We start from the raw sequence: 20,479 nt of genomic DNA on the forward strand, positions 1-20,479 counted from the left end.
AGTGCCAATGACCACTCTCATCCGGGGTGCTGACCTCTCCAGCAAAGGCCTTTCCTTCAACTGCCTCAAAGATATAAATAATGCACAAGGAGCAAATCTTTTTCACTGGAATGGAAGGTCTTGAGCAAGAAGAGGGCTTGGAGGCAGGAGTACTATCAGCTGGTTGGTGCATGGAATGGCCACCCAGGGTAGGTGGTGGAGGCAAAAAGAGGAACAGAATTCAAGGAAGTCTGGGATAACAACAGACTATCCTTAGTTGTGGAGAAGTAACAGGAAAGCCAGAGGCCAAGTGGAGTCTATGACACTACAAAGTGAAGCAGACTGGATGGTCCTTATCTACCATCATATTCCATTTCATGGGGAGGAGGACCTGGGAGTGTGGTGCTTCCTTAACCCAGCATCGGCCTTGAGAAGAAGAGAGTGTGTGCCACTCCCTGCCCGGCACTTAGAAAGCCTGCAGGCGTTTTTACTAGAGGGAGGACAGCCTGGGCACTCCTCTAACAAGAAACACACAAAGGAAAATTTAAACAACAGGGAGCTCCTTGTCGTGAAGAGTTTACAGTCTGAGGTGAGAGTGGCGGGGAATCTGGGGCTTTCTCACAACACAGAATCCTCCCCCCCCCCCCCCACCCATCCCCCAGTAAAGGACATAAAATCTTCAAAGTCTTTGGTTTTTCACATTTTGCTTTGGCCTTAGTTTGATCTAATATAACAAGAGCCAGGAGATACTGACTGCGCATTCCTGTAGTAAGGGAGCACTTTAAGGGACTTCGCTCAAATACATTTGTCCCATTTTTCCCCACTAGGTGTCTGTTTCTCCCACAGTTCGTCTGTGGAGTGTCCGTGCACAGTTATCTACTAGGGGCTGTAAAGAAATCATTTTTATTTCTGTGCCTTCAAGTGGACTGACACGGCAGCCTTTTCCCCCAGCCTGTCATAAGGATCTCTCCCTCTGCCCGAGAAAACCCAGGAGTCTGCACCCAAGCTTCAGCCTATAATCAGAGGAGCCCCGAGGTAGGCATTAAAAAAAAAACAACCAGAGATTACTTATATTAAGGCTCCAAATTAGTACTGACGGACCTGGCAAGACAGCCTGAAAGGTGTCTCCTGCATACATATATGTGTTTTTTCTTGTCGCTTTTGTGGTTTTTTTTCTTGTCCTCTTCTCTTGCCTCTCCCTCTAATCCAGGGGTGGGCGGTTCCGGTCCTCGAGGGCCACAAACCAGTCTGGTTTTCAGGATATCCTAATGAATATGCATGAGAGAGATTTGCATGCACTCTGCCTCAGTTGTATGCAAATCTATGTCATGCATATTCATTAGGATATCCTAAAACAGACAGGTTTGTGGCCCTCGAGGACTGGAATTGCCCACCCCTGCTCTAACCTATCCCATCCAGAAGGTTGTCTCTCTTCTTCTCCTGCCTGACGGCAAAGGTGCCCCCTCACCTCCCACCTTTATCTCCAGGGGAGAAAACCCCCCAAAGGAAGCGGGTTTTAACTAACACTGAAATGACAATCAAAGGATGTTCTGAGAGAACATGAAACTCCTTCTGTGTGAAGTGAACAATAAGGAAAAGAGGAGAATAATTGCAGGGGATACCGTAACCGGGGGCCGCCGGGGGGGGGGGGGGGGGGCGCACAAGCAGGAAGACTTCCTGGAAAGCAAGCTGGTAGGCGTTGAGGGGCCACGGGCCTTATCCTTATCAGTCTGTGAGTCTTGATGAGAGCCGGTGAGCTCAAAAAAGGGAAAAAAAAAAAGAGTGCTGAAAGCAACCCTTGGCCTGGGCCCCGTTTTGTCCAGTGACAGCCCCGACTGTAACCTCGCCTACAGGGGTAGGGAGGTGATTTAGGAGATGCCCCCGGTCTTTGCTCCCAAATCTTCCTCCCCAGAGCAACACGTCAGGCTCCTACTCCTCTGGCGTCTCAGCCCTTCCTCTCCTACCACAGGTTCTTCTCTTCCTAATTCTCCTGTGGGTCTCTTCCCTTCTGGCTGCTCCTGTTTCTGCTTCCCTACCGTCACCTGCACCGGGTCCTTATTGCGACCTTTTCAGCAGGCCAGCACTGCAGTGTTTAGGAGAGAGGAGACAGCAGTGGCGGCGGCGGCAGCAGCAGCATGGCGGGTAGGGAAGCAGCACGGGAAAGGATGGAGTCATAGCCAAGGAGTGGCGGGGAGAGGGCAATGCATGTCGTGATGTCTGCAGCGAAGGCAAATCCTGCGGCAGAGTTCCTTTAGAATCGTGGCAAACCTGGGTGGGGGGGGGGGGTTGTCAGGGTACCCTTATCCCCATGTGCTTTAACAGTAAAAATTGGGGTATGATCTTAACGTATACACAGCTGTATCCTGACAACACAGCGATGTTCCAAAAATACCTGAAGCGACAAGCAACATGTTTGTAATTGTTAATGAGACCAATGCTGGGCACGCTGCTGGTGCCTGATAGTGAATAAACTGTTGCACATTAGCAGCTTGTGGAATAATACGTGGATTTTTTATTTTTTTTTATATTGAGCAGGTGATCGGGCCGGTGAATGGTGGAGAGAAGCGCGACGAGGGATGTCCTCTGCAACCGGAAGAGCAAGAAGCTGCTCCAGAGGCTTCGCAAATGTCCCGGTGAGGGAGGAAAACGCGCAGGCCGGTGCTGTTCCGACCCCGGGAGGTGGGAGACGCCACCGGGCGTGAAAAACCCTGGGAAGAGACGCCGGGGAAGCCGTTTGCCTGCGAGGAATGCGAGGGCGGGACGGTTTTCGCCTTCCAGTACGACCTATATACCACCAGGAAATCCATGAGCCGGAGAAGCCCTTCCCGTGCCGGGAATGTGGGAAAGAGCTTCACTCGAAGCTCAACCTCCAGGCGCACCTCCGAATCCACACGGGAGAGAGGCCCTTTGCGTGCCCCGTGTGCGGGAAGGATTTCATGCACCGCCAGCACCCTCGTGCGGCACCAGAAAATTCACACGGGGGACGAGGCCGTACCCCTGCGCGGCGAATGCGGGAAATGCCTTCCGACACAGGCCGCAGGCTTGCAATACACCAGCGAGTCCACACAGGAGAGAACCGTACAAATGTTCGGAGTGTGACCGGGATATTAGCCAAATGACGGGCCTGATTTATCACCTAAGAATCCACACGGGGAGAGGCCTTACCAGTGCCCGGAATGTAAGAAAAGCTATATCACCAGCTCCGAACTCGTTGCCCACCAAAGGAAGCACACGAGGAGAGAGGCTCCACAAAGATGATGATTGCGAGGAAAGGGCTTGTTGATAACGCTATGGGCCACCGGAGAGCCCACAGGCCAGAAAGACCCCACAAGTGCAGCGAGTGCGAGAAAACCTTCGTTCCGCGTCTCCGAGCTGGTCAACCACCAGAGGACCCACACCGGCGAGAAGCCCTACGAGTGCTGGAGTGGCGGGAAGTGCTTCACCTACAAGTCGTCGCTGATAAACCACTGCAAGATCCACACCGGAGAGAGGCCGTTCCCGTGTCCTGAATGTGAGAAGCGGTTCCTGTCCAGGTCGGCCCTCCTCGTTCACCGGCGCACGCACCGAGGCGAGAAGCCGTTTCGGTGCAGTGAGTGTGAAAAGAGCTACACTCAGAAGTCTGGTCTCCTGGAGCACCAGCGAGTCCACACAGGAGTCCCCTACGAGTGCAGGCACTGCGAGCAGAGCTTTCGCAAGAAGGCACATTTTGCCAGGCACCTGCGCGTCCACAGGGAGAAGAAACCGTTCATCTGCATCATCTGCAAGAAGAGCTTTGACCTGGAGTCTCTGCTGCTCCAGCACCACAGGATTCACACAGGCGAGAGACCATTCAGCTGCGGAGAATGCAGGAAGAGCTTCAGGCAGAAAGGGAGCCTCGCCAAGCACCTGAGGATCCACGCTCGCGGGCTGCCTTTTACCTGTCCCGAATGTGAGGAGAGCTTCAGCAGCAAGTACCGCCTCGTGAAACACCAGAAAATCCATGCAGGAGAGTCCCTGGGTCAAGGCTGAGGTTGCAGCAGGTGCCCAGACAAACCTGGCTTGGCAACCTGAACCCAGGCAAGATGCTTTAACAGTCAAACAGACTAAAAAAAAAACAAAACACAGACTTGCTCACCAGATGGATCACTTTCATGCAACTGTTCCTTTACCAGCATGTTCTCCGTGGACATGCATGCAATACAGCCACACAAGTGAGTGATTGTCATCAGATGGAGCTGAGTTCGGGCAAGACTCTCCATATATGCTCAGAAGCTTCCAGAGTCTTGTTCTGAGTACGCGCGCATCTTCTTGCTCAACAGTCCACTGCGAACGTCAGTTTTTACTTGTCTGGCTAATGCGACCAGATGGGTGAAGGAACTTGCATTTCAGCATGTCTAAAAAAGGGGAAATCCACTTCAGACTTTTGCAAAAATGCCAGAGAAAGATGGCAAGCAGAGACCTCGTACCTATTCTGTCTGCGATGCCTGGGACTTCATCATGATTCCGCAACTGTAAGCCTTGTGGAAATCTGTCTCCAAGGGCGAGAGTTTACCGTGAGTTAAATTTGAAATCTTCGACCGAAAAATTAAAAATCATAGTGATCATAAGTCACTAGAGAAATCGTATTCAAAAACTGAATGAATTTCAGTTTCTTCTAGGCGACTTAGTCAGGATCTATCTGGATTGGCTAAAGCCACTCAGAAAGAAGGAAGGATTTTCTAGCAATAAAATACATTAAGCAATGAAGAGGCCACACCAAGGTAACAACTGCCCATGAGTCATTATAAATGGAATCCACCATAAAGAAAGAAAAGAAATCAATTATATTAAGTGCTCCACCGGGGCAAAGATGTGAAAAATGTAGATACAAAATAGGTAAAAGTATTGTCAAAGCAAATCCTCTTCAACCTTATAATAGAGGGCTCACCAGATACACATTGTCTAAGTCCTCTAGAATACTATTCAAAATGTAAGGAATACAACTTCTGTGTTCCAGAGACAAGAAAAACAAGAATTCAATCAATTGCTTAAAGATGCAGAAGATTGCACTAAACATGTGACCTGAGCGGTGCAAAATGCCTTTGATGTAGCCTCCAGGACATCAGCAACAGCCATAGCCACTAGGAGACTGGCTTGGTTAAGAGCTTCTAATGTACACGAGGATGTGCATGAAAAATTAGCAGATGTGGCCCTGCAAAGGAGAAAATCTGTTTTGCAAACAAAGTGGAAGCTATTAAAACCCCCCAAAATATGGCACTCCAGTCCCTGTCAACATCTTCGACAGCAGCTCAGTATCAAAGCAGACGTCAGGGTTCTTATCCATACAGAAGGCCTTATTACTCCTCAGGCTACAGAAGAAAATACCAACCATATAATTACTACAGATGACAGTAACAATCTTATCCGAATCCTCCACAACAAAATGTTCAACAACAAAGGATCAAACAAACTAGAACATCCAAGTAGAGGGCAATCCAGATAAGCTCAACAGAGGCCACAACCAAGTTTTTGACAATAATCATAGATCAAACTGATTCCCAGTTACCAACAGGAGGCAGAATCCAGAATATTTATACTTACTGGAACACGGTAACAACGTACAAATGGGTTTTAAGCATAATTCAAGAAGGATATTTTAAAATATACCAAAAAACAAGAAACATACCAAATAAAATCAGCTAAAACTCCAAGAATAAATATGGACATTAATCCAGTCAAACGCAATCAAAAAAGTACTGATATCTCAACAAAGGACTAGATTTTATTCAAAATACTTTCTAATTAAAAAACAAAATAAAACAGGGGCCTTATGACCAATCCTCAAGTTGAAAGAATTAAGATTTTGTAACTGAGAATAGATTGCTTCAATGTGGAAGCTATGAGCCAGTTGTCTAGATATGGGAATACCATTATTTCTCTCTCTCTCACACACGCTGCTGTACTACCCCGAGTACTTTTAATACCCTGGGAGCTGATGTTAGCCCAAAAGGGGCAGTACTTTGTATTGATAGTGATGTCGTTGGAATGTGAATCTGAGATATTCCTGATGATCTTCTCTTATTGGGCTATGTGTGTAAGGGTCCTTGAGAGCGATGCTCGTTAACCAGTCTTTTCTTTGGAGCAGGGGGATTATTGTTTGTAGGGAATGCATTTTGAAATTTTCCTTGTTTGACCACTCTCTTCACAGGTTAGGGCTCATAATAAACTTCAAAAGAATCACACCTATAATCGGCATTCCATGATAGATCGCCACTCAAACCAACTTCTCAAGATCTAGAAATGCAAAAATTCACGAAGGGTCTGAACAATATAAATCTTCCAGCACCAACGTGGGACTTCTAAAACAACTAACCAAGTCCCCATCCGAACCATTAGCAGATGCGCCATTGCGGTTTGTAACATGGAAAGTTTTGTTCCTAATCACAGTAATAGCGAATTACAAGCATTAGTCACTTTCAGACTGTTCACTGTTTTTTTTTTTATGGCAACAGGGTGTTACTAAGGACTCATCCCAAGTTTATATGCCCAGGGTAGTATCAGAATTTCACCTCTATCAGATCATTCTTCCCAAAACCACACACACCAAGGAAGCAAAAACTTATCACATACTGGACTGTAAAGGAACACTACTATAGTACCCCAAAGAACGCAGAGTTATCAGAAACCCAATCAACTATTCATATCTTATACAGAACAAAGAAAAGGTCAGAGCATAACCAGATAAACCGTATCAAGATGGTTAACCCAGTGTACGCAATACTGCTGCAGATCAAAAAGACCTTACACTGCCTCATCCAGTAACACCACATCATCTAAGGGCCATGGCTACCTCAGCAGCACAGTTTATCAGTATTGGATATTTTGCAGCTACAACATGGACAAGCAAGGACACTTTCATAAATCATTACTGCCTTGGCAGATGCATAAATACAAATGCTTCTTTCGGAAGAGCAGTATTCCAAATAATCTTAAAAGAAGAGTGAAGCTTTCTGCAAAGTCTTTTGGGTGGCTGAAAAGAAAAAGCACACCCAAGCTAGGAAGTCTCACTATGTGTGACTGTATTGCATGCCTGTCCATGGAGAAAGCAAAGTTGCTTACACGTTAACAGGTTGTTCATCCGTGAACAGCAATGCAAACAGCCATAACAATTCCTCCCGCTCCCCGCAATCCCGGAAAGCTACGATGTTACGTCTTGGATCAGAACGGACGTGCTCGTGCGCGGTGACGTGGAGCGGAAAGGTAAGTGCTTCTCAGAACGAGACTCTAGAAGCTTCTGAGCAGCTATGGAAAGTCCTGCCCAAACTCCAGTGCAGTTGGATGATGAGCCCACTTGTATGGCTGTTTGTGTTGCTGTCCACGGAGAAACACCTGTTACGGGTAAGCAACTATGCTTAATTACAGAGGAGTCAGCAGCAGGGAAAAGGTGGCAGAAAGATTTAGAATGTCTTGGCTGGGTTAGGAACCACTGGGCTGAACATAGAAATACTGTGATAGACTGCAAGGCCCCTTTTCATTTGCTATTTTCCTTATCTGTCACAATCCCGTAGACCTTACTTGATCTCGGTTTTGCTCTCTACTCCATCGCTGAAGATGCTCTGGCTTTGTCCAGACCTGTCAAGTCTCCTGCATGAGATGGCAGTCTCACACTTTTGGGTGACTCTCTTCCTGGGGAAACTCCTGCCAGATGTGGGAAGACTGGGGCTGGGATGCGGCAGGGGCCAGTTGAAAACCCTCTTCTCGTTTTTGTCCAAGCCCACAGGCTGGGAACAGCAGTAGGGTTTGCCGGGAATCTAAGCATGCCTGGACTTGCCTGACCCTGCAGTCACCTTCCTCCCTCTACCTGTGCGCTTCTTGCTCAGAGCAGAAGCAAATGGATAGGAGGAGGAGGGGACAAATGGGGACCAGTACTGCCGCACAGGTGGGAGGGCCGCTGAGGGGAGGAGGTGAGGGCTGAAAGGCGGGCGGGGAGCAGAGAAGGTGACAGATGAGAGGATGGGTGGAGAAGATGATGGAGGGAAGAAATGGATGTGTGGGAGGGAAAAAGGGAACGCAGTGTATGAGGAGGGAGAGAAGGATGGAGAAGAGAAGAGTCGACGAAATACCACAAGGTTGGATAAAGAGAAACAACAGAAATGGGACTCAAGAATGATCAGCAAGAGAAGAAAAGGCCATCAGGACCGAAAAATACAAAAGACTGAGAGAATAGAATGGGCAAGAGGAAAAAATAGAAAATCAGAAGGGAGAAGAAATGTTAAAAACAGGAAAATGGATAAATATGGGAAAGAGAAATATGAAGCTATGAAATGTAAATAAAAGAATACAGAAAAGATCAGGAGAAAGGAACAGAAAAGAACAGAGCTGAAGAAATATAAAGGTCTGAAAATACAACATTATATTGAAAACGATGCTGATGTTACATGGCAGGAGGAAAGGTCAGACGAGCGGTGTGTGGAGTCTTCTATTTGTTTCTTGGGCTTTAGGAAGGTATTAGCACTGTGGATTTGATTCAGAATTCTCCTTTCGAGGGTGATATATCACAGGTGAGATTTCTTCATTAGAATGATGGTGGGGAGAGCTCAAGCCGCTGTACTGGTCCCGGAGGCAGCTGACGCCTTTCGTAGGCGGTGACGACGGATTTCTATTGCAGCTGCTCTGAAAGGTGTCTTGGCCTATGCCGATTCCCTCCCAGCAACGCAGGAGGCTGAACTTCTAAAAAAAAAAAAAAAATGGGAGTCAAGACATTGCACTTTGGTTTTTTTTCTTGTTATTTATTGAAATTTTGGAATACGTGTTCCAAGACACAGTTTTGAAAACAGCAGTAGGGGTGTGAGCCTGTAAATAAAGAATGAACAAAATACAGAAGTCTGTCTGTATGTAACCTGCTATGCCTGTGTGTTGGTCACTGTGAAGCTGATGTTCACAGGCTTTGTCCCACCAACCTATGGAGTCAGACAAAACCGGACAGTTGAATATTCCCCTCCATCGCTGACAGACTAAATTTTTGTCTGGGTAACTCATTACTAGCCCAAAATTTAGCTGGCTGCAAAGGGACAGTGGTGGAGGTATTCCAGAGGTAAATGTCAGCTGGTGGATGTTGATATTCAGTGAAAAAAAAACACCTGTCCTAAAGTTATCCAGATAACTTTATCCAGGTCTATTCAGTGGAACATTTATCCGGGTAAGGTCAGCAGACTATCCTGGTAACATTCCCACTCACCGGCTCGCTGAATATTGACCTCTCTTCAGGACTGGATTTAAGACTATGGTGCCCATAGGAAGAATACTGGGTGGAGGATTTCACCCTTGGAAATGAAAGAGTAGCGGGACAGGCCCAGGTTTTGGGAGCCTTCAGAATTTGGCACTCCTGGCACTTGCCTCTGTTTCATGCCCAAATGCGACCCTGTCTCAGTGTGTGTCTTATCACGCTCAAAAAACCCCCCAAACATTTGCATGCACTGCCTTTTTGAGAGCTTTAATCATCGACTGTTTCTCGGCATCTCTCCCAAATTGCCCCTTAGGATTCTTAATTAAAAAAGAAATTCAAATGTATTTATTTAGAATTTTTTCTATACCGATATTTGTTTTCACATTATATTGGTTTACACAGAACAAATTAACAAAGAGATAGAATTACATTGAACCGTAAAGCTTAAAACAAGAGCAGGGAGGGAAAAGGAGATAACAGTATAATATATCAAATAGGGGTGGAATTATTTACAGCTGTTTACAGATACATAGAGGGCAGGTGGAAAGGAGGTGCAGCAGGCGAAGGGGGGGAGGGAGAAGGGGATTTGAGGTTAAAGAGCGAGGAGAGAAAGGAGAGAAAGGAGGAGGGATTATGCGAAAACCTGCTTGAAGAGCCAGGTTTTTAGCTTTTTTTTTTAATTTCTGGAGGCAGTGGAGGTGAGGTTGGGGGAGGGTGAGCGGAGGGTTCCTTTGTAGTTGGATCTGGTTGGTCTGTTGGTGTGAAACTAAGGAGCCGTGGAGCCAGTGTATGTCCTGGTTATGAAGGGTTTTATGAATGATTGTGAGGGTTTTGTGGAGGATTCTGAAGGAGATCGGGAGCCAGTGGAGGTCTCTGAGGATAGATGTAATGTATTGGTAAGGATTCTAGCTGCAGAGTTTTGGAGCATTTGGAGTGGTTTGATGGAAGCCTTGGGGAGGCCTAGTAATAGGGTGTTGCAGTAATCAAGTTTGGTGAAAATGGTGGCTTGCAGGACCGGGCGGAAGTCATTAGGGTATAAAAGGGGTCTTAGTTTTTTGAGAGTGTTTAGTTTGAAAAAACACTCTCAGGGTTGAGCTGATACATTTTTTGAGGTTTAGATGACTGTCTATGGTGACTCCAAGGTCATGTACATGTTGCGATATGGCTGTTGAGGTGGGATGTGCGTTTATAACGGAGATGGTAGTAGAGTTGTGTTGGGGCGAGATGATGAGGAGTTCAGTCTTGGATGCATTGAGTCGAGGTGGAGGTTGGTAAGGAGATCATTGATTGCGGAGAGAGAGCGTTTTCCCAGGTTTTGAGAGAGTTGGATAATGAATTAGTGATGGGGATGAGTATTTGGACATCATCCGCGTAAATGAAGTGGGTGAGACCAAGATCGGAGAGGAGTTGGCAGAGGGGGAGAAGATAGATGTTAAAGAGTGTGAAGGAGAGTAAAGAGCCTTGGGGAACGCCTCTGGATAGGTTGATAGATTTGGAGTCTCTATTCCCTATTTTGACTTTGTAGTTTCTGTTGTTGAGGTATGATTTCAGCCAGGTAAGGGGGTTTCCTGAAATGCCAATTAAATTAAAATGTGTTTCACTTTCAAGGCATTTCCCGTGGGTGTGCATGTGTGTGCATGCAGACCAAGCTCATGTCCGGTATCTCTGCTGGTAAAAGTATGCGTTGCCCGCTGGGCCCAGTACATGTGGTGTCTATTCTCAGTGGAGAAAAAGGGGAGTTCCTGGGGGAGGTCAGGGAGTGACTCTACCTTCGTACATGCTCTTTTTTCCCCCACCGTCATTTTTGAAAAAAAAAAAGTCATTGTTCTTCCTCTTGCCTAAAAGTCTACAACAAAGAAACCCATGAGAAAATCAAACCCAAGAGTAAGCAAGATGTCTGCGCTCAGAAATCTCAAAGAACTCCACATCATTGGACAGGTTTACATTACAACTGATTTTAGTGGGCTATAAATCTTTTAAATATGTAAAACAAAGAACCAGCAAAATATTTAGAATGTAGAATCCCAAATTTAAGTTACCAGCAAAGGGGTGTGGCACTCATTAAAGGACTCTACCTTTGTTTATTTTCTCCTTTAGGAAAGCTGAAAGCTGGTTATGATTAAAAAGGAGGTGACTGTTTTCTCTGTTATTTTAGCAGGCATTTATTTACAAGGATACTAACCTCACAAAATCAGCACCTAATTACACTGCCTGCCTGCTGGCAAAGGTTCAAAACCTTTTATGCTTGGCTTGAGCAATGCATGAAACATCAAGAAAAATTGTAAATCTTTTGTCCCATAAACACAGTCTTTTTTATGAAAAAAAGTAATTGATTTCTGTCCAATACCGTAATCTTTCCAGCTTCTGGCAACTCCTCGGTTGGGTCCCAGATTACATCTTGCGAAATCCGCTATCAACTCCGACGGCAAAAATACATGTGAGCTGAGAGGAGTAGCTTCTTTAGGCAGTAGTTGAATCTACAATAAATAACACTTTGATATGGACTAGCAAAAACAAGAAATTGGAGGTTTTTCCTTTTCACTGCATTTTTCAGCTTTTCGATCTGATGGTGGAGAATGAGATTTATCTTTGATAATAATTTTATTTACAGTTTGCAAGGTAGATACCTACCCTTCAGACCCTGAAATCCTTTTGGAAAGATCCTCCAGAATTTGAGTCTGTCCATCGGTCTTGGTCTCCATTAACTACAGAGAAGTGGAAATATGTTGGACTCTAGAAGATACTGCTAGGTCTAATTTGAGAATGGCCTTCAATATCTCCTTGACAGTAATCATTTAGGGAGTCTTCAATGCAGTCTTCTCTTACCTCATTATCCTGGACAGGTGAGGACAGGCTAACAGCCCAGGCAGCCCTGATGTTTGCAGCACCATCTCTCTCTCTTGTTCCCTATGGTCAGCTGAATCAGTTCTCCCACCCCTGGAGCAGCCATCACTGTACCACTATGACCTACAGATGCCACTCCAACATTCAGCAACATTACCAGGCACTTAATGAAGTAACAAAGGAACAATTCTACCCCCGAAAAGGCAACACTGCAGAATTACATACTGTTAAAGTTACCGTATATAATGCTAAGAGATATGCAGCACTTTACAGATGCACATAAGAGACAGCTGCTCCAAGGAGCAGACAAGACAAATTAGTATTTGTGGAGAATAACAGAAAACAAATAATTCTCAAAGATGGGTTAATAGGTGCCAATGAATTGAAAACGGAGCATTTTCTCTCATTACCAAGCACTCTGTGAAGTAACAAAATACCCTGCAAAAAAAAACACACCATACTGCATATCTAGTACACCACCTATTGGGAAAGTGGAAAGCCCTATGCAGAAACTACACTTTACTAAACCTCACCTCAGCCACATATAGACCCTTACAATTTTTTTTTGATTTATATTCCACCTTTCAGCTTCTTCAAAGCAGACTACTTTCAGGTACTGTAGATATTTCCCTATCCCCAGAGAACTCACAGGGGCTGATGCATTAAAATGGGCCCTCGTATTGAGTGCTTGTTTTCCTAATGCACGCACAGCCACGTCTCCTGGGTGCCTGATGCTATATTTTAATGAGCTGCTGCGTTAAAAAGGACATGCTAGGGAAGAATTATGCATCCCTAGAGCTCAAATGTATTGCTTGCCCTGGAGATGTGGCTGTGCGCCCACAGTTGCAACAGGCGCACAATATGAGTGTTTGTTTTATCCATCTTCAAGTTGGTTTCTAGATGCCCAATATCACAATAGCAAGGGGCAACATCAGCCTGGTGTGTGTCTATTGTACGAGTATATTATGCATCCAGAATTTTTTGTCATCAAGCTACATTATATCTTTATTCTTAAACACCACAAGCAGCAGGTGTTTTATGAACAAAGGCAGGAACCACACAGGACATTATTTTCTTAATTTCTCCTGAACCCTTGACTTGAGGATTGATTTAACATCAGCTCTGGGGCTGGAGTTAAATTTGCAGTGTCAAAAAGTGTGCATTGGGGGTAATAGCTAATAGCCTCATCTACATGGAATTTACATGTGATGAGAACTATCGGCTATGTCTTTGTTTGGGCTTGCATTTTGGATGTGCTATTCTCATTGCATCGGGTGCTAGTCCAGCGTGCCCAAAATATGCAAACCTGTATGCATTTTATTGCTTTGGCCTGTTTCTGAGACAACAGAGGGTATAGTGGCTTGCCCAAGGTCACAAGGAGTGGTAGTGGGTTTTGAACCCTTGTTTGTAACCCACTCCTCTAACCACTAGGCTACTCCAATAGTTAAGGGACAACTCGAAGTAGAAATCTGTAGTTAAGAACAACTTTTTTTTTGCTCTGCTCTCCAGTCCAGCTTCAGCCCTCCCCCCTCCTGTTCCCTGCAGCTGCCTGGAAACGGAGATACTGGATTAGAAAGAAGAGTAACACTGCTCTACCTTGTCTGCTCCAGTCTAGACTAACCTCGCCTCCTTTAACGTACACTGCACCACAAACTAAAAAACATATGGGAACAAAGCTGAAATCAGCGTCCTGTCAGGTATAGACAGAGTCAAACCATTAAAAAAAACCACGAAACAAAACCTAACATCAAAATAAACAAAGCCCTGGTGAAGAATGCTTGGCATGGTTATTTATCTGTGCAGAAGTGAAGACAAAATGGTTAAAAATGCTGATAGCTCTGTAATGTTAGGGACTCGTTATTTTGCTGCCACTGCGCTTTGTAGAACCTGACTTGCAAATAAAGTTTCAGGAATCTTGCAAGTCCCTATCCTCGTGCTCCGCTCTCCTATGGATAGAACACAGATTGGGCATGCGTATGGCATCTTCCTCCTCCCTGGGTGCTGCTGGGAGTTGTAGTTTGAGTCTTGCTGATTTAGATGCGGTAACCTCACGAAGTCTCAAAAGCCAACCACAGGGGGTTATTGGTGTAGCCGGCCCGATGGCATAGTTCGCAGCTTGTTTGCTGACTTTAATATCTATGGGATGGTAATTTTCTTTATGAGCAGTCAGGGTAGGGCTTTCCCTGCTCCTAAGGACTACGATTCCCAGTAATGCACAGCAGCTGAACAAAAAAGTCAGGAACTCAGGTAATCATGTAGCTAAGGTTTCCGGTGCTCCATCGTATTTATTACTATGTGTTAGCTTTGCTGTTGTCATCTGATCCTCTCCCTGAACCCTTCCTTTCAATCCTGGTTCTACACGTCCCTCCTGGAGCCTTCGGACCGGAAGCCAAAGGAAACATTTCCAGGGAAGGAGGGGATTTGCACAATTCGCCAACTTTGATTTTCTGGATAATAAAATAGTGGCACAGTGACTATAAACTACGACAGAGAAACTTTATTACTATCTGCAGCGTTCGGTTGGGAGAAGAGAGAGAAGGGATCATGCCCGGAGGGGTCTCCTGCTCAGGTGACTGAGAGCTTTTTGTTCGTTTTCTGGCTGTCTTGCAGAATAGGAGGAGATGGATATAGTGCATTGGATATAATGCAGGAGAACCTTATTTAGGGAAGATCTCGAGGAAATATCTACAAGGAAGGTGAACAAAATGATAACGTTAATCTTATAAGGTGTAACGGGAGACGGAGCTCAAGGGAGGTACCGAAAGTTTATGGAAAGGAGGATTATCACCTTAACACTATTCCCAAAGATATGTGCATTTCTATGCAAAATAATACGATTTTGGAGTTTTAGAATGCAGGCAATAGTGTTGTGCAAATTGTGCGATATGTTTCTATAGATGTACAAGATATGGTGCTACAGTGTGTGTTGTTGTAGTGGTATACTATGTTTGATTACAGTGGGGCCGATACAATAAAGTCGCGTAGAAAGTGGGTGCTTAACAGTCAGCGCCTGCTCTCTTAATACGCCCCAGGTGACCCCAAGGGGGGCGCCATGCAATATTTAAATTAGGGGGTCGCGTTAGCAAGGAGGCGCTAGGGTCACTTGCGCGACCCTAGCGCCTCCGTGCTAATGTGAACCCAATCGGTTTTCTTGACTGCCGTATGCCAGTCACGAAAACTGATGCCGAGTTTATCAGCGTTGGTTTTCCTTACAGGCGGACGGCTGTTACGAAAATTGACACCGGGTTTTGTGATGGGTCCGACGGTCTATTTTTTTTTTACTTTTCTTTCTTTTATTTTTCATCCTACTTAATATCAATCACAAGCAGGCTGATACAGTACAGTGTGCTCCGAAGGAGCGCACTGTTAGCCTCCTATTGCACACGCGTTTTCCCTTACCCCTTATTCAGTAAGGGGAGGAAAACGCGCGTCCAACCCGCGGCCATCAAATGCATGTTGATGGCCCTATTAGGTATGCGTGCGGGATACAGAAAGTAAAATTTGCAGCCAAGCCACACATTTTACTTTCAGAAATTAGCGCCGACCCAAAGGTCGGCGCTAATTTCTTCCAGCGCCGGGAAAGTGCACAGAAAAGCAGTAAAAACTGCTTTTCTGTGCACCCTCTGATTTAATATCATAGTGATATTAAGTCGGTGTCCCGAAAAGTAAAAAAAAAAAAATTTGAATTCGGCTCGCGGCTGTCAGGCCAAAAACCGGACGCTCAATTTTGCCGGTGTCCGGTTTCCAAGCCCATGGCTGTCAGCGGGCTCGAGAACCGACGCCGGCAAAATTGAGCGTCAGCTGTCAAACCTGCTGACAGCCGCCGCTCCTGTCAAAAAGGAGGCGCTAGGGACGCGCTAGTGTCCCTAGCGCCTCCTTTTCCCCGTTTTTACCGCGTCACCTAATTTAAATACAGAATCGCGCACACCGGCGAAGGGCCGGTGCGCGCGCTGGGAGAGTGGGCGTTCGTACGCTCTCCCGCGGACTTTACTGAATCGGCCTGAATGATATTAAGTAGGGGGCAGTACAGAAAAGCAGTTTTTTCTGCTTTTCTGTACTTTTTTTTTGATGCGCACAGCTATTAACACTTGCTCGAGGCAGGCATTAATAGATGACAGTTAAATGTGCGTCCGAGATGCACAGTTTTTGGTTGGTTTTTTTTTTGTATTGGGAGTGAATGCCTAATAGCCTAACTTTCATTCAGGCCGATACAGTATGGTGCACTCAGGCCGTCTGGACGCCCGTTTTTGACGCGGTTTTATTACCCCTTAGCACGAGGAAAACGCGTGTCCAACCCCCCCAAAAACTAATAGTGCCTGCAACATGCAAATGCATATTGATGAGCCTATTAGTTATTCCCGCGCCATACAGAAAGTAAAATGTGCAGCCTCCGACTTAATATCATAGCGAGGCCCCAAAGATAAAAAAAAAAAAAAAAAAAAATCAGCCCGCGGCTCGCAAGTTGGAAGACGGACGCTCAATTTTGCCGGCGTTTGTTTTCCGAACCTGTGGCTGTCAGCGGGTTCGACAACCGACGCCGGTAAAATTAAGCATCGGCTGTCAAACTCGCTGACAGCTGCCGCTTCTGTCAATAAGGAGGCGCTAGGGCGCTCGCCTTGGAGCGCTGGCTCTCCCGCACATTTTACTGTATCGGCCCGATTGTACGTTCTTGGAATTTTAAAGCCATGAATGATCTGGGTCCTCCATTCCTTTGTGTGCCTTTAATAAGCTTTGTTCCATCTAGACTACTGTGGTGGCCTCAGGAGGTTCTATGGATTGCTCCTTCGGTAAAGGACATTAAATATTTCCTTTTCTGTGCAGATTTGACATATTTTGGGTTGTGACTGATGGGAGTTGCCTTGTATATTGTGGAAGTTTAGTAATCTATGTATAACTAGTGAAAAATACACAGCATTAATGAGTAGTCTGGTCTATAACAATCTGTATGTGTGCCTGTGGGTGGGGATGTCTCTGCCTATGTGTTTGCATATATATGTATGTGTTTGGGGAAATCTGTGTGTGTGTGTATGTGTGCAAGCTTGAGTGTGCCTATGCCTTTGAACATTACCCTTTCTGTAAACAAATTGTTTTGGTGTTTTGAATAAGTAAATATATTTAAATTGATTCGTAATACCGCACAAAAGGGAGCAATTTTTCCCGCTAGTGAGCAACAAATAGAAATACAATAAATAAATTGATATAAATATCGGGTCAATAGGGATATTTCTGGAGTTGTGAACATTACCCGGCATTGTTCGAGTCATCTGGTCAGTAACAGTCTGTGTATGTGTACCTGTGCCTGTAGGGATGTGTTGTGTGAGGCATGTGGTGCCTGTGCCTCTATGAATATCTGCCTGTTCTCGTGTGCAGGCATGTCTCTGCCTTTGCTTGTGTTGTATCTGTGTGTGTGCTTGTGCCTGTGTCCATGGGTGTGTGTTCGTGTGCCTGTGTGTATTTGCGACAATGTTTTGTAGACAGAGCATATTATCTTTGCAGAGAGCACCTTCCACTGTTACGGATGCAACAGTGTGACTGACCGACTGACATCCTTTTATTTATATATATATATATATATATACACAAGGATTGTTATTATTCTGCATCCATGACAATCAATATATATCTTTATATATGATATAGATTGTCATGGATGCAGAATAATATCCTTTTTTACCATGGTTGTAATAACCTGCTCCTCGAAGTTTATATGTTTCATGGTTTCATGTTATACTGATTTCTTCTGGAATGCAATTTTATGTTCTGTGTTATGCTTTCTCACCTTTTGGGGGAGGGGTCAGTTATAAATATGAATGAATAAATAAATAAAGCGGAAATAATACAGCATGAACAGTTGAAAATCAGATCTTCATCAGGACCCTGTGCAGGTATCACACTGTCGCACATCAAGTACGAACAGGGCATAGGCAGTGAACCTGAAAGCAGATAAGAACAGGCTTATTCCAAAAAAAATGTGAATGGCGGGGTAACTCAGCAATTAAAATCAAAAGGAAGCATTAGAGCCAAGGAACAGAAATCTCTAGCACAATGCAGCTTTAATCTCAGACCGAGCTAACAGTAATTATTAATTCTGTTTTCAGCAGCTTTTAATGTCCGACCTAGCTAAAAATGGAAGCTTCTTGACTGTGTTACTGTAGGACCAGGTACAGTTTATAGACCCAAAAAGGAAAATCCCTCGAGTACTTCTGACCCTATGTGACTGTGATTGCTGACAGCACTGTCACCAGGCAGGGTGGGGGGTATTCATAAAGGATTTGCTCTGGCGATACTTGGGTGACCGTGCCAGCCGTAGGGTTCCTGCTGTCTCCTTAAAGGAGAGTCGCAGGGTTTGGTGGAATGATGCTGCTCATCATTTTATGGCAGAATTTTACTAAAATTGTAAACAAAAAAAACAAAACTAAACTAAACAAGCCCCCTCCCAGATTTCAGCATGGAGCGTATCTGGTCGGTTCACCTGCTGTGAATTCACAGCCACTGTCGAGACCATTCAGATGCGAATTGCGCGGTACAGCAGCAGGGCCCCGTTCTGAACGCTGCCGCCCCCTGGCTTTCTGAGGCATCGCAGGGAGCGGCTGCAAGAAGCTCGTAAACGACTTGCTGCAGGGTTTGTGCTGCCGCTTGCCGGGTGGCTTTTCTTTAAAACGCTGCACGGCCTGTGGTGCGTGCGCTTTCCTTCCTCTCCGTACTCTGGCCTTGCGCGCTGGCTGGGCTGCTTTTGCACGGGAAAGCCGTGCTCTCCGTTGGGGGGACAGGTTGTGGCCTCTAGCGTTGCACTAACAGCTCCCTTGGTTTGTTTTAATTCAGGAAAGGATCAGACTGGAAGTGGCGAGAAGAAGTGCAGGAAGAGCAGGCGGAAGAGTTAGAAGCACGCGAGATGTCGGGAGAGAAGACGGGGGGTTTTGCAAAGCTCTGAGCCGCCCAGAGAAGGAGCCGGGAAACAGAAGGTGTCGCCCTGCTTCCGATTCCCAGCTTTACAGAGCCACCCAAAGGAGGAGCCGGGAAACACAAGGTGCAGCTCCGCTCGGCGTGAAACCAGCCATGGGGACCTAACAGCCATCGCCGAGTCCGGGAAGAACCCGGCAACAGAGAGACCATTCGTGTGTGAGGAATGTGGGGACAGCTTTGCCCTCCAGTACGACCTTGTAGTCCATCAGGAAATCCATGAGCCAGAGAAACCGTACCCATGCAAGGAATGTGGAAAGAGTTTTATGCGGAAGCTCAACCTCGAGGTGCACCAGCGAATCCACACGGGCGAGAAGCCCTTCACGTGCCTCCTGTGCTGTAAAGCTTTTATCCAGCAGCAGCAGCTCGCGAGCCACCAGAAGATCCATACCGGGGAGAAACCATACTCCTGTGCTGAATGTGAGAAGAGCTTCCGAAACAAATCCCAGCTAGCGATCCACCAGAGAATTCACACGGGAGATAAACCGTACAGATGTCCGGAGTGTGACAAGCGTTTCTGCCAAATGGCTGGCCTCATCTACCACCAGAGGGGCCACACGGGAGAGCGACCTTACCAGTGCCCGGAGTGCGAGAAGAGGTTCAGCTCCAGTTCGGCGCTCCTTAGCCACGAAAAGCTGCACTCGGGTGAGAGGCCTCACAAGTGCAGTGACTGTGGCAAAAGCTTCATCCGGAGAGCTGAGCTAATCAACCATCAGAAAGTACACACGGGGGAGAGACCGTTCCAGTGTTCGGAGTGTGAGAAGAGCTTCATGTACAAGTCGGCGCTCATCGCCCACTTCAGAGCTCACACAGGGGAGAAACCATTTCAGTGTTCCCAATGTGAGAAAAGCTTCCTGTCCCAGTCAGCCATCTTGGTCCACCAGCGAATGCACATGGAGGAGAGGCCATATCCGTGTCCAGAATGTGACAAAAGCTTTAAATCCCAATCGGCTGTTTATATGCATCAACGGATACACACAGGGGAGAGGCCCTATCAGTGCGGTGTGTGTCAGAAGAACTTCACTCAGAAATCAAGTCTTCTGGAGCACCAAAGAATTCACACGGGAAGACCCTACATGTGTAGGCACTGTGAGCAAAGCTTTGACAAGAAAGCACAGTTTGTTGCGCACATGAGAGTCCACGCGGGAAAGAAACCGCTTGTCTGCATTATTTGCAAGAAAAGCTTTGATCAAGAGTCATTGCTGCTCCAGCACCACAGATCCACACGGGTGAGAAACCATTCACTTGTGGCAAATGCAGGAAAAGTTTCCGGCAGAAATGGAGCCTTGCAAAGCACCTGAAGACCCATGCACGTGAGAGACAAGAATGTGATGATAGTTGACACTAGTGCCATCCACCAACTGGCAATCTCTGAGATCTCTTAAAATACTGGAATCCTACACTGGGACCCCAGTAAGACCTCGTTCATTTGAATGTAAGAACAAGAAAATTTCTCCCTGCCCACCAGCTAATATGTTAGAACCAGTGTATGCTGAGACTGTACATCCCAAG

The 20,479-nt window shown here is 46.0% G+C and overlaps 2 protein-coding genes across 2 annotated transcripts; both read left to right on the forward strand.

Moving 5' to 3' along the window:
* Positions 1-3,094: 3,094 nt before the first annotated feature.
* LOC115083211 (zinc finger protein 84-like) lies at positions 3,095-3,987 on the forward strand. The gene is made up of 2 exons (XM_029587017.1): positions 3,095-3,157; positions 3,286-3,987. Exons 1-2 carry the CDS (start codon positions 3,095-3,097, stop codon positions 3,985-3,987), a joined length of 765 nt encoding a protein of 254 aa, XP_029442877.1.
* Positions 3,988-14,375: 10,388 nt separating this feature from the next.
* Positions 14,376-20,268, forward strand: LOC115083212 (zinc finger protein 250-like). The gene is made up of 2 exons (XM_029587019.1): positions 14,376-14,576; positions 18,830-20,268. Exon 2 carries the CDS (start codon positions 19,234-19,236, stop codon positions 20,266-20,268), a length of 1,035 nt encoding a protein of 344 aa, XP_029442879.1. The 5' UTR covers positions 14,376-14,576; positions 18,830-19,233.
* Positions 20,269-20,479: the final 211 nt, after the last annotated feature.

This window comes from Rhinatrema bivittatum, chromosome 2 (assembly GCF_901001135.1).
Source record: "Rhinatrema bivittatum chromosome 2, aRhiBiv1.1, whole genome shotgun sequence".
NCBI lineage: Eukaryota > Metazoa > Chordata > Amphibia > Gymnophiona > Rhinatrematidae > Rhinatrema > Rhinatrema bivittatum.

Coding starts and splice junctions, on each gene's coding strand:
- LOC115083211 (XM_029587017.1), top strand. CDS start 3,095: ATGACGGGCCTGATTTATCACCTAAGAATCCACACGGGGAGAGGCCTT. Junction 3,158..3,285: donor GCCTTACCAGTGCCCGGAAT/GTAAGAAAAGCT, acceptor GCCACCGGAGAG/CCCACAGGCCAGAAAGACCC.
- LOC115083212 (XM_029587019.1), top strand. CDS start 19,234: ATGCGGAAGCTCAACCTCGAGGTGCACCAGCGAATCCACACGGGCGAG.